General features: G+C 42.5%; 1 protein-coding gene across 1 annotated transcript in view; it reads left to right on the top strand.

The window, feature by feature from the left end:
* The window catches only part of CLCN4 (Cl-/H+ antiporter 4), a 301238-nt gene that overhangs the window by 98770 nt on the left and 188982 nt on the right, over window positions 1-13486 (top strand). Inside the window, exon 3 of the mRNA XM_086934785.1 lies at window positions 9028-9179. Coding sequence (XP_086790911.1) covers window positions 9028-9179 — 152 coding nt within the window. The remainder of the gene's footprint in view (window positions 1-9027; window positions 9180-13486) is intronic.

Here is a 13486-nt window from a genome sequence, read left to right as displayed (position 1 = left end):
TATTTATTCAGCAGAACAATTCATGAATCAGTTTCATTTTCATTGTACAATATTCGTTAGTTAATAATTTCTTAACATTTTGGCACTGTCCTTCATATATATCCAATGCATTTCGGGGCTATTGTCTGCCCCTTCATCAGGGAAAAGGATACTGTAACAAAATAAAATAAAATAAAGTAAGCATAGGGTAGAATGGTCGGTGGGTTTGTGAGCTGGTTCGGGGCAGTGGCTAGGGACAGTGTTAGGGGAGGGGAAGTGTCGAGTTACGAGGTCACCTTAAAAAATTCCATGCCCGTGAAGGGGGATAAACAAACACTCGATGTTGTGCTTACGCGTGCCGAGGTTCTAGTAGTGCATGGTTCTGAAAATGAAAGGGTAAAAATTTGTAAGTGGTCATAGCCTTACAGAGTAGGTTCTGTTTACAGATCCGTACTTCTGCTCGCTCGTGTGTTTGTCGGTGGACTAACCTAATTACGGATGCCTGAAGTTCGTAAGTGTTCTGCTCGTCTACGCCGGTCAGGACTGAGGCGTCTACTGCCGCGTTTGGTCAAATTCAAATGTTGCGGTCACGTGTTCATGAATAGTAAAAAAAGACTCATACTCTCTGTGGTGACGGGGTGGTCTGTGGATTGGTTAGTCTATCGTAATTGGGTTATATGGGGTGTAGTGAGATGAATCGAATTGAAGATAGAATAATCACTGTATTACGTGATTGTATGTTAATTCTGGTGGTGGATGCAACGTTCCTCAGTGTTAATCTCGGGTGACAGGGGTGGGGTGGGGGAATGGGGATAAGCAAATGATAGTATATCAATCCTTACATGAAAAAAACATAAATGGTTACCACATTGTAGAACAAATTAAAATGAAGGTGAAAATGGTGAATTCACACAGGGAACCTTTAGGTGCCCCAATTACAACACTTATAGGTAACAAGAGAGTTCAATTCTGTCATTCAAGCCGAATGGCTTCTGTGTGGATAGTCTTTGAATCCAGGTATTTTCTCGTTGGAGTAGATATTTGGTATTGTCTCTACCTTCGGTTTTGGGGATGGTTTCCAGTACAATGAACTTTAATTGGGAAATGTTGTGTTTTTCTTCCTGGAAGTGTGTAGCTATGGAGGATTTACTGTTTTTCAATCGAATGTTTGACTTGTGTTCTGCCAGTCTGGTCTTAATTTTGCGTTCGGTCTTGCCAACGTGAAGTTTCCCACAGGGGCATTTGAGGGCATAGATAACGTTGCTGGAATCGCATATGGCGTTGACTTGTAATTTAATTGTGTTGCCTTTCATTGGATGGTTGATTACGTTTCCCTTTATGATACTATTGCAGTTCCCACAGTTCAATCATGGTTTGGTACCCGTATACTTCATGATTGGTGCAGGTTTGAATTGAACCAGTTCTCCTAAGTTTTGCGCTCTGGTGAACGCGAATAAGGGAGGTTCCAAGAAGACTTGGTTAAAGTCTGGCTCCAAGTTTAGTAGTGACCAGTGTTGATATATGATCCGTTTGAATTTTGTGCTGGCTGTCGTGTATTTGGAGACTACCACAATACGGGTCTGTTGTTTTTTTGGGCCCGGTTGTAATAATTTCTGTCTGTCTGTGTTTAAAATTTTGTGTTTGGATTCCTCGATGATGTTGTGTGGGTATCCTCTATTTTGGAATTTAGTAGCCACTTGTTCGATTCTTTGTACGGATTTGGTGGAGTCTGATGTGATTCTTTTTGCTCGTGCCATTTGAGAGAATGGAAGATATTTTTTCAGGGCTTTTTCTATTGCTTCTATACCTAGACAGATGTGCGATCACTATACACCTCTATACCTCACTCTTTAGGTATAGAAGCAATAGAAAAAGCCCTACTGGACTCTACTATAGACACTCAATTTCAAACATTCTTGATGGAACTTATGCTTTTCACTTTGTATCAAAGTTATTTTAAATATCAAGATACTTGGTACCAACAACTTGTAGTTCACCAGAGCGCAAAACTTAGGAGAACTGGTTCAATACAAACCTGCACCAATCATGAAGTATACGGGTACCAAACCAGGCCTGAACTGTGGGAACTGCAATAGTATCATAAAGGGAAACGTAATCAACCATCCAATGAAAGGCAACACAATTAAATTACAAGTCAACGCCACATGCGATTCCAGCAACGTTATCTATGCCCTCAAATGCCCCTGTGGGAAACTTTACGTTGGCAAGACCGAACGCAAAATTAAGACCAGACTGACAGAACACAAGTCAAACATTCGATTGAAAAACAGTAAATCCTCCATAGCTACACGCTTCCAGGAAGAAAAACACAACATTTCCCAATTAAAGTTCATTGTACTGGAAACCATCCCCAAAACCGAAAGTAGAGACAATACCAAATATCTACTCCAACGAGAAAATACCTGGATTCAAAGACTATCCACACAGAAGCCATTCGGCTTGAATGACAGAATCGAACTCTCTTGTTACCTATAAGTGTTGTAATTGGGGCACCTAAAGGTTCCCTGTGTGAATTCACCATTTTCACCTTCATTTTAATTTGTTCTACGATGTGGTAACCATTTATGTTTTTTTCATGTAAGGATTGATATACTATCATTTGCTTATCCCCATTCCCCCACCTCACCCCTGTCACCCGAGATTAACACTGAGGAACGTTGCATCCACCACCAGAATTAACATACAATCACGTAATACAGTGATTATTCTATCTTCAATTCGATTCATCTCACTACACCCCATATAACCCAATTACGATAGACTAACCAATCCACAGACCACCCAGTCACCACAGAGAGTATGAGTCTTTTTTTACTATTCATGAACACGTGACCACAACATTTGAATTTGACCAAACGCGGCAGTAGACGCCTCCGTCCTGACCGGCGTAGACGAGCAGAACACTTACGAACTTCAGGCATCCGTAATTAGGTTAGTCCACCGACAAACACACGAGCGAGCAGAAGTACGGATCTGTAAACAGAACCTACTCTGTAAGGCTATGACCACTTACAAATTTTTACCCTTTCATTTTCAGAACCATGCACTACTTGAACCTCGGCACGCGTAAGCACAACATCGAGTGTTTGTTTATCCCCCTTCACGGGCATGGAATTTTTTAAGGTGACCTCGTAACTCGACACTTCCCCTCCCCTAACACTGTCCCTAGCCACTGCCCCGAACCAGCTCACAAACCCACCGACCATTCTACCCTATGCTTACTTTATTTTATTTGATTTTGTTACAGTATCCTTTTCCCTGATGAAGGGGCAGACAATAGCCCCGAAATGCATTGGATATATATGAAGGACAGTGCCAAAATGTTAAGAAATGATTAACTAACGAATATTGTACAATGAAAATGAAACTGATTCATGAATTGTTCTGCTGAATAAATACGCATTTAACAAATGAACAACACAGTTTGAAACCTCTGTTTTCATAGAGGAACATCAGTGTGCACACGAGGATGGGACCAATGATTCATTTCCAAAAGATCCTCATGAAGCAGCCTAAGCGGCTTGCAGTCTTGTTGAAGCCCCATATCTAGTGCTCCATATGAAATTTGGCTTCCCACTTCTGCTTCAAAAACATTTTTGGATGTGGGTGGAAAAAGGCTGTCCATGTTTCGTACCATCCTCAAGATGGCTTTGGATGCAGTCTCAGATGTTACTAGTGTTGATTGAATGTGAGTTGTCCATTTAAGGTTTCTGTTTGTTGTTATTCCCAGGTATTTAAAATAGTCAACTTCTTCCACTTATGTTTTTGCCATTTTTTGTCTTGAAGGTAATGGTTTTTGTTTTACCTGTGGTGATTTTTAACTTGTTCGCTTTGCAGTATTCTTCCATGGTTCCAAGTTGTTCCTGAATGGGCCTGGGGATCATGAAAATCATAATTGAGTCATCGGCATATAAAGAGCTGGCCTCTTGCAGCTGTTTATTACAGGGATGTCATTGTTATTTTTTCGGACATCTGGGTACAAATCAGTGGTGGAAAGGGAAAAGAAGAGTGGTGCGAAAAGGCAACTTTGCTTTAATCCATTTCTGATATATATAAATATATATATAAATATATAAATAAAAGCTGTTATTGTTTTTTTCTTACCTCGGATGTTGTTCCAAAATACAGTAGTTTGATTATAGAAAGGAGAGCTGGGTTGATGCTGATTTTTGACAGTTTTTCCCAGAGGTGGTGCCTTAAGACCAAATCAAGAGCTGAAGAGAAGTCTAAGAATGGCACAAATAGAGACATTTTTTTTGCGTTGCAGAATTTTTGGATGATGTGTATCAATGTGATGATCTGGGCGATCTTTGAGAGTCCTTTTTTAAAACCTCCATGGATAGAGGGGAAGATACTCGGATTTGTGGTCAACTCACCTAGGGCCTCAAATATCAGTTTTGAGACGATCTTGCAATTGATAGCTATTAAGCAAATTAGCCTGTAGAACTTTGGGGCATTTTTTTGCCTTATTGGAATGATGACACTATTTTGCCAGGAAGTAGGGCACTGATTTAGGATGATGATCTCTGTAAAAATTGTTGTCCTTATTTCAGCCTACCAATCTGGGTCAGAAAGGAAATCCTCCGGTGGTATTTGACCTGGGGCTTTTCTCTTTTGCAGGTCGCTTGTTGCTTCCTTCACTTTGTCTTTGGTGACGATCTTGATCTATGATTTGTCACCATCTTTGCTGATTATTTTTGTGGTATATGACCTGAAGGCTTGTTTGCTCAGCTGTGATAGTGACAATTTTAGAAAAGTGGGCTATCCAGACTTCTTCAGTGATGTTTGACTCCAGAAGGTGTTAGCCAGAAGGCCTGTGAATCATTTCCCAAAGCTGCAATTTCATGTTTTTACAACTTAGCATTCAAAGCAGTTCTTCTTGTTCTGAATTGGGGATTTATAGCTAGATCATGCGTAATTTAATTTTTTGTTGAGTCACTGTGAACTGTTTGTAATTCAATTTTTTTGTTATCGCCTTCCTCATCCAACCGTCTATCATGGGATGTTTTTGAAGTTACTGATTGTTTGTTGAAGGTGCACCTTCTTTAAGCTTTCGGGTTAATGTTTTCAATTGTGCATCATAGAAGAATAGTTTATTGCGCTCTGTAGGACCTTTCAGGAAACACTTTTAGAGATCAACAGTAGTTGATTCTGTTTTTCATTCCTCTGCGTTGGACTGGAGATTGGGGGTTCCATCTCATTCTCATTTGCCTTCCGATGTCCCATGTGCTATTCAAATTTTTTAACTTCTCTCGGCTCTGTCACTATATTGTGTTTTATGTCCAGGGCTAGTACATAATGTTAGCTTTCTAACTTCCATTGAGTCCTCAGAATTTCATGTCGGTTGCCCTTATCAGAATGTAGTCAATGATACATTTGGCTCCGTAGGCATCGTATGTCGAAACCTTAGAGTCGGCGTTGTCATACGTGTGTCGTGCTGGAATGAGATACTCGTTTGCACTTGCTCTGTGGATTTATTCTGTGAGACATTAGATGAAAAATCTCAGAAATACTAATTTACTTTGTTTCCCAAACAGCTTAAGTTAAATATGTATGTACAGTGGTGGGGGAAGGACATAAGGGGCCAGATGTGTGACCGATTTTTGCGTTTTCAAACAGAAAATCGGCCCGTTTGTGACTGCAAAATAGGTCTGCCCCATGTGCAAACCCTATTCTGCAAGTCGGTAACCTATTACGGACTCGCAAAATAGGGTTTGCTACTCGCTATTAGGAAGAGGCGTCCCTTCCTAATAGCGAGTCGCACTTCAGTGAATAATTGTTTTGCAATTGCGGTTGCAAAACACTTGCAGTTTACCACCTTCTTCAAGTAGGTGGTAAGCCACTCGCAAATAGGAAGGGGTCCCCAAGGGACCTCTTCCCCTTTGTGAGTGGATGTGAAAATATTTTTTAAGAGCTGTCAGTGGTCCCACAGGCCACTGCCTACTCTTAAAAAATTAAACGGAAACTTAAAATTTTTCTTTTTTAAATGCATACCTTTTTCCTTTAAGGAAAACAGGCTGCATTTTAAAAAAAGAACGTGCTTTATTTAAAAAGCAGACCCAGACATGGTGGTCTGCTGACCCAGCAGGCCACCATCGCTGGGAATGCTAGCCATTCCCAATGGGGTCGCAAATTGCATCTGCCTCATGAATATTAATGAGACATGCAATTTGTGACCTACATTTTGCAAGTCGTAGAGCGGTGCAATTTGCGACTCCTAAATTGCAATCAATCAATCAATCAGTGAACTTGTAAAGCACGCTACTTACCCGTGAGGGTCTCAAGGCGCTGGGGGAGGTGGGGGGGCTGCTACTGGTCGAAGAGCCAGGTCTTTAGGAGCCTTCTGAAGGTGAGCAGGTCTTGGGTCTGCCACAGATGGGTGGGGAGGGCGTTCCAGGTCTTGGCGGCGAGGAAGGAGAAGGATCTGCCACCGGAGGTTGTTCGTTGGATGCGTGGGACAGCGGCAAGGGCGAGGCTGGTAGAGCGAAGCTGGCGGGCGGGGTTTAGAAGTTGAGTCTGTTGTTTAGGTAGGCTGGACCGGTGTTGTGGAGTGATTTGTGTGCGTGGGTGGGGAGCTTGAAGGTGATCGTCTTGTGGACGGGAAGCCAGTGCAGGTCTTTTAGGTTGGAGGTGATTGAGGATCAGTCGGGCGGAGGCGTTTTATATGCGTTGTAGTTGTTGTAGTTGTTTGGCCGGGATTCCTGCGTAGAGTGCGTTGCCGTAATCCAGCCTGCTGCTGACGAGGGCTTGGGTCACTGTTCTTCTTGTTTCAGTCGGGATCCATTTGTAGATCCTGCGAAGCATGCAGAGGGTGTTGTAGCAGGAGGAGGATATGGCGTTGACCTGCTTTGACATGGAGAGGGAGGAGTCGAGGAGGAAACCTAGGTTGCGTGCCGGGTCTGTGGGTGTTGGAGCTGCTCCCAGTGCGGTCGGCCTCCAGGAGTCGTCCCACACAGATGGGGTGGGACCTAGGATGAGGACCTCCGTCTTGTATGAGTTCAGTTTCAGACGGCTGCTCCTCATCCACTTGGCGACTGCCTTCAGTCCCTCGTGGAGGTTGGTTTTTGCGGTGTGCGGGTCCTAGGTGAGGGAGAGGATGAGCTGGGTGTCGTCGGCGTAAGAGATGATGTTCAGGTCGTGCTGGCGGGCCACTTGTGCGAGGGGGGCCATGTAGACTTTGCACAAGGTCGGGCTGAGGGATGAGCCCTGGGGTACGCCGTAGATAAAGTCGGTGGCTTCGGATCGGAAGGGCGGGAGGCGGACTCCCTGGGTTCTGCCGGAGAGGAAGGACGTGGTCTAGTCCAGGGCCTTCTTCTGGATTCCGACTTCTTGGAGGCGTGTTCTTAGTGTGCGGTGGCAGACGGTGTCGAATGCGGCTGACAGGTCCAGGAGAATGAGGGCTGAAGTTTCGCCGTTGTCTAGTTGGCGCCTGATGTCGTCTGTGGTGGCGATGAGGGCAGTCTCGGTGCTGTGGTTGCGTCTGAATCCGGACTGGGATGGCTCTAAGATGTTGTTGTCCTCGAGGTGGCGGGTCAGCTGTAAGTTGGCGATTTTCTCGATTACCTTCGCCGGGAAGGGGAGTAGGGAGATGGGCCGGAAGTTCTTGAGGTCTTTCGGGTCCGTCTTGGGTTTCTTGAGGAGGGCGTTGATTTCGGCGTGTTTCCAGCTTTCCGGGAATGTTGATGACTTTCCGTAGTTGAGGTGCAATGGTTGCGTCAGCTTTGTTGAAAACGTGGTATGGGCAGGGGTCTGATGGAGATCCTGAGTGGATGGAGTTCATGACCTTGCATGTCTCTTCATCGTTGACGTGGGACCAGGAGGTCAGCTGGTTGGTGCAGGTGGCGTTCGGAGTGGGGTCTGTGGCGGTCGGGTTGGATGAGGAGATGCGGCTGTCGTGGATGTCGGCGATCTTGCGATGGAAGAAGGTGGCCAGTGAGTCACACAGATCTTGCGAGGGCAGGATGTCGTTGGTGTTGGCGCTGGAGAGTTTCTTCACTATGTTGAAAAGTTCTTTGCTGTTGTGTGCGTTGTTGTCCAGTCGGGTTTTGAAGGACGATCTCTTGGCTGTTCTGATGAGGCGGTGATGTTTGCGGATGGCGTCCTTGTGAGCTGCGTGGCTGTCTGGTGCGCGGTCTTGGAGCCATTTCTTCTCAAGCTTCCGGCATGTTCGTTTGGAGGTCTGGAGTTCTTCGGTGAACCAGGCGGCTTTCTTGCTGGGGTGGTTGATGGAGGGTTTTTTGATCGGGGCGAGGGTGTTGGCGTAGTTGTTGATCCATTGTCTGAGGTTTCGGTCGGCGGTGTCTGTGTCGGTGGGGTCAGTCGGTGGGTCTGGGCGAGGGTGGAGGTCAGTTGGTCTTCTGTGACTTTTCTCCAGCAGCGGCAAGGCCGCTGTTGGGTGTGGTGGTGCGTGGTTGGTTTCTTGAAGGTGAAGTGGATGCATCGGTGGTCGGTCCAGTGGAGTTCGGTAGTGTGGTTGAAGGCGACGTGGGTGCTTGTGGAGAAGACTGGGTCGAGCGTGTGGCTGGCGGCGTGGGTGGGTTCGGTGATGAGTTGTCGGAGGCCAATGTTGTCGATCAGGGTGGCGGAGTTGTTGTTCTCGAGGTGGAAGGTGGAAGGGTCGTACATCTGGCCCAAGATGTGGGGCTGTTGGATGAGTCTTCAAAGGTTGAACATAGCTGACTCTGGATTAGTGTTCAGTGTGTTAAGGGGTCATAAGCAAACGCATATTTTTAGCTGTTTTAGAGAGCCAGGTGATCATGTGTGCTTCAGATCTGCAGAAAAGAAAGTTCTAGGGGAGGGGTCGGCAAATTGGTATTAGCTGTCTTTTGCAGAATAATTTTCACTGTCACCAAGGACATTTTCCTTTAGTGGGCATGGTCAGTGTGTTAGCTTGCTGAATTATTTTATTACTATGGATTTTTGTGCGTGAAAGAAGTTGTTGTGTAAAATTAATTTCGATGGTTATTATCTTTCTCAAATAAAACTGTATTTTACATTAATTTATTTTTTCGATTTTCTGTCTTAAAGATACCAACTTGAGTAATGCAGGGGAGATGAATGGCTCGAGCAATTTAATGGATTTCCTGGATGAGCCATTACCTGATGTTGGAACATATGAGGATTTCCACACCATTGATTGGTTAAGAGAAAAATCGCGTGACACAGACAGACATAGAAAGGTAAAAGCTATTTTTTATTTCAATATTCTATGATGTAGTCTAGAATACACCCTCATACTTGCATACAACTCAATTGACAAGCACTCAAAATATTTTCTTTGCCAACTAGCAACTATCGAATTGTTAAATCTTTCATCAGTCAATATTTGACCATGACACAGTACTATGTCTGATGTAAATGAATACTTTCACATATCATTTGTGTTATTAGATTCATGAACTCATTATTTGCCTTTTTATGTGAAAAGGATTCCCCACGGGATCCATGCATAAGGGCCCTTTATAGAACTTACCAGCTCCCCTTGCAAGGAGAGTGGAGGGAAAGTGTAATAACTCCTACATTGAGAATTGAGGTTGCTTTTCATTACTGCTTGCACCCTTGGGGTTATCGAAACAGAAATATGATGAAATTACATGGGAGTAATGGAGGCTTAACTGCTAAATATCTCATACCTTACAGAAAAAAATATCTTGTTCTGTCACTTGAGTGCTACTAGGGCAAGATGTCATAAAAAGGATGTGCAACATCTTGGTATGCTCCATGACTTATACCGTCATGTTTAGCATATAAACACTCATCTGACATTTTCTTTAAAATGTAAAAATATTGGAACCCTGTACCTATACATTGTGAGAGAATCTACCTGCTCATTATCTGTACCATAAAGTAAGTGCTGAGGCCCCACAGTTTCCAACCTACGTTTGGTTTAGAAATCAGACACACTAGGACTGATTTAACTGGTACTTTGCATGGATTTTTACAATGGTTGGTCGCGAAAGAGAGAATAGGTTTTAAAATCAAAACTCAAAATCCCATTTGACGGCCGTGGGCTGTCTCAAAGACAGTATAGTTTTTGTGTGCCAACGATATGCCTTCAATCTGCTGATCTCTGTTTGTTTAAGTATACTTCATCTAGGTGTTTGACTTTGGTTTCCTTGCAACACGTTGCTTCTCCATTCTTTCCCTACGTCTAAGCTACCTATTTTTAGAGAACTGGAAGGACTATTTTTTTCATTGGAAATTGTCTTCTGCTCTTCTTTCTTTCTTTAACATTGGATACCTTGCCAGTCTAGACGTGTTCAGTGCTTTTCCTTTAGAAATATTTCACTCAACCAGAAATTCTTGGGTATGTGGATGCCAGAACCCAGTTGCATAGCATAGATGTTTTTAGACACAAACGGAGGCGAGGAAAATTAGCTCCCTGCTCTTCAGCTGCCTATTAGAGGACAGTCATGATTGGATGCGAGAAGGCCCCTCCTACTGCTGGGCCCCACTGACACTGCACATGCTACATGAATGATACCTGTGCACTAGACGTAACATGCAGCTGCTTTGCTGCCCCAGTCAGACTACAGCTAAATTCAGCTAAAATAGTTTAGATCTAGATGTTTCCTCCAAGTAAATGTGGCTTAGATTTATACTTTTTTAGGAATCAACAAAATCATTTGAACCATTGGTGCAGCTAGAGCTTTTGCCGTCCAGAGCGGTCCCTGAGCTTGCCGCCCAGTGACGGTCGGTGCAGGTAAGAGCGACTAGGGAAACCACTTAGCTTACGGTCGCCAAAATTGCTCACCTCAAGTGAAATGCCTCCGCCCCCCCCCACCCCCCCAGTTACGCCACTGATTTGAAAAAAAGAAATTATTATTTCATTATTATTTTACAGTTTATGCAGCATGGTGCAAAAGATGGGTTAACAAATACCAACATACAAGCTAATGAAAAAATAGATTGAGAACAATAAATTGAGCAGAACAACAAGGGCAGGGAAAGAAGGTGTACTGCGTCAAATAAGTAAGAAGATGTGGAATGTTCAGGGAGTTAGAAATTAGCAATGTTTGAACAAGAAAGATAGCAGAGGGCAGTTTACTGGCAGGAGGAAAAGAGTTCCTCATGCAAAGTGAGGAACATGGGAAAACCTGGCTGGAGGGTTTTGCATTGCACAAGTAAGATCTGCATAGGCGCAGTTGAGAGACGAAAACTGCTATGATCTCGGTGGCCCAACAGAGACGGGAAATTTGCTCACCAAATTTGACGGTTGTGTAAGGACAAAGATGTAAATCATGCAGGAAATTTTTAAAGAAAATTAGGTTAGTGTAGTGGAAGCCAGTGAAGTGGGAAGCGAAGCAGTGACATCATATTTGTGACTGATGAAAATCAGTTGGGCTTCAGAATGAATGAAGCAAAACTTTTGAGGGAGAGGAAGGGGTGATGCGGGAAGTCCGAAGGAGTTGATTAACGTCCGCTGGAGACACTGCCACAACTTAAAGGCTGAGATGAAAGATGTTATACAGTTTTTAGCTAGCACCTGCTTCTCTTATCGTTTGTCAAGGCCTTGGCTCCACTACTATCATCAAAATGGAATCAGCCCAGAGGGGAATTTGATCGCTATTTGTAATGGACGTGCTCTTTATAATAAAACATGCACTTCCATCTTTTCCATCCGTGATCTCCTTTTCATGCTGTTAAATACAAATACATGTATTAATCGTTGTTAGCCAATCTCAGTGTTGTCATTCATAACTGCCTGGCCAATAGATTTGAAGATTGGTTAGCAGGGAAGTTTAAAAAGAGATGATGTTTCCCAGTGAACAGTTAAGAGCTGCAATTGTGGATGTGTTTGAACTAAAATGCTGTTTCTTTGGTGTTAGTGTATTGCATACAAGTGATGCACTATGTATCGATACTTGTGCTTCTTCTAGCACTAGAACCCATTAGGCAGCCATGTGATAATGTATTTTTATCGGATTGATAAAATATGGAAAAATTCATAGGTGCAATTTTTCTTTTCATAATACACAAAACAAATATGGATTCAAATCCATAGGCTTAACTCTATTATAAAAACCTTTTTTACATACCACTTTGGTTCAACTACGTGGTTTATAGTATCACTAGAACCCTTTAATGGCAATGTTGGACCCTATTACAATTGACCAATTATGTTTCCTTTTGTTATATATATATATATATACATATATATATATATATATATATATATATATATATATATATATATATATATATATATATATATATATATTCACTGAATAAACCATAGGTTATAGGCCATATATAGTTAGGAATTTGCATTTACAAAACCTTGAAAATTCACTGAAAAAACCATTGGTTATAGACCATATATAGTTAGGGATTAGCCTTTTCAAAACCTTATTTTACTCGCACAAAATCATTGAAATTTCATATATAGTTAGTTCCACTAACTATATATCGCGCACCCGCAATCCACTGCTGATGATGTCACATATTACATCATTCATGACATGGTTAGTGACATCACTGATGACATCACTGATGACATCTCAAATGACATCACTGATGACATCTCAAATGACATCACTGATGACATCTCAAATGACATCACTGATAAAATCACTGATAACATCTCTTTTGACATGACTGATCACATCACTGATGATATCATTCATGTGATAATACCATGAACCTCTTCAGACTCTAATATAACCTTAGATACAATCAGTGTAAACAGACAGTCACAGACTGTCACTCATCCATGGAGTTACTCACACACCTAGTCAGTTATGCAAAAAATCAATCACACCTCCATTTTCTCAACTATACAGTTATACACACCTTACTTATTCAAACATATACTAACACATATTTACTTTACTCTCTTATACAATCCCTGATACATGTTCACAATGATCCATACAGCCACTCACACATTCACTGGCTCTTATGCACAGTTATTTATATATGTCAACTCTCACATGTACTGTGTTTTACATATGTACTTACTTTGACATGTAGCACTGAGATATCCATTCACTCACTAATACACTCATGCACAGTCAACCGCCCATACAGCTGTTTCCACATGCACTTTTGAACCCATACATATAGTGAATCAACTACTCACACATCTATGTACAGAGTCACACACCTCCCAGCCACCCATACACACACACTCAGTTTCCCATACAAATACTTGGACAACCAATGAATAACCCATACAGTTACTCATATAGCTACTGATCAACATATGCAGCAGTTTGTAGAACAACAGATATAATGATGCACAAATTAAAACAGTTTAGTCACTAACCCATGCACTCAGTGAGACACATTTAATCACTCACTCATACAGTCAGTCATGCACCTACTAAATCCTTCATCCAGACACTTATACATCCACTCATTCTTCAATATGTAAGACATATTTTAACTTTACAGAAACATACAGTCACTGGATGTTGTCATCAGTGATGTCATCAGTGATGTCATTTGAGATGTCATCAGTGATGTCATCAGTGATGTCACTAAC

The sequence above is a fragment of the Lissotriton vulgaris genome, chromosome 8 (genome assembly GCF_964263255.1).
Source record: "Lissotriton vulgaris chromosome 8, aLisVul1.2, whole genome shotgun sequence".
NCBI lineage: Eukaryota > Metazoa > Chordata > Amphibia > Caudata > Salamandridae > Lissotriton > Lissotriton vulgaris.
This window is presented reverse-complemented; position numbering and strand designations above follow the sequence as displayed.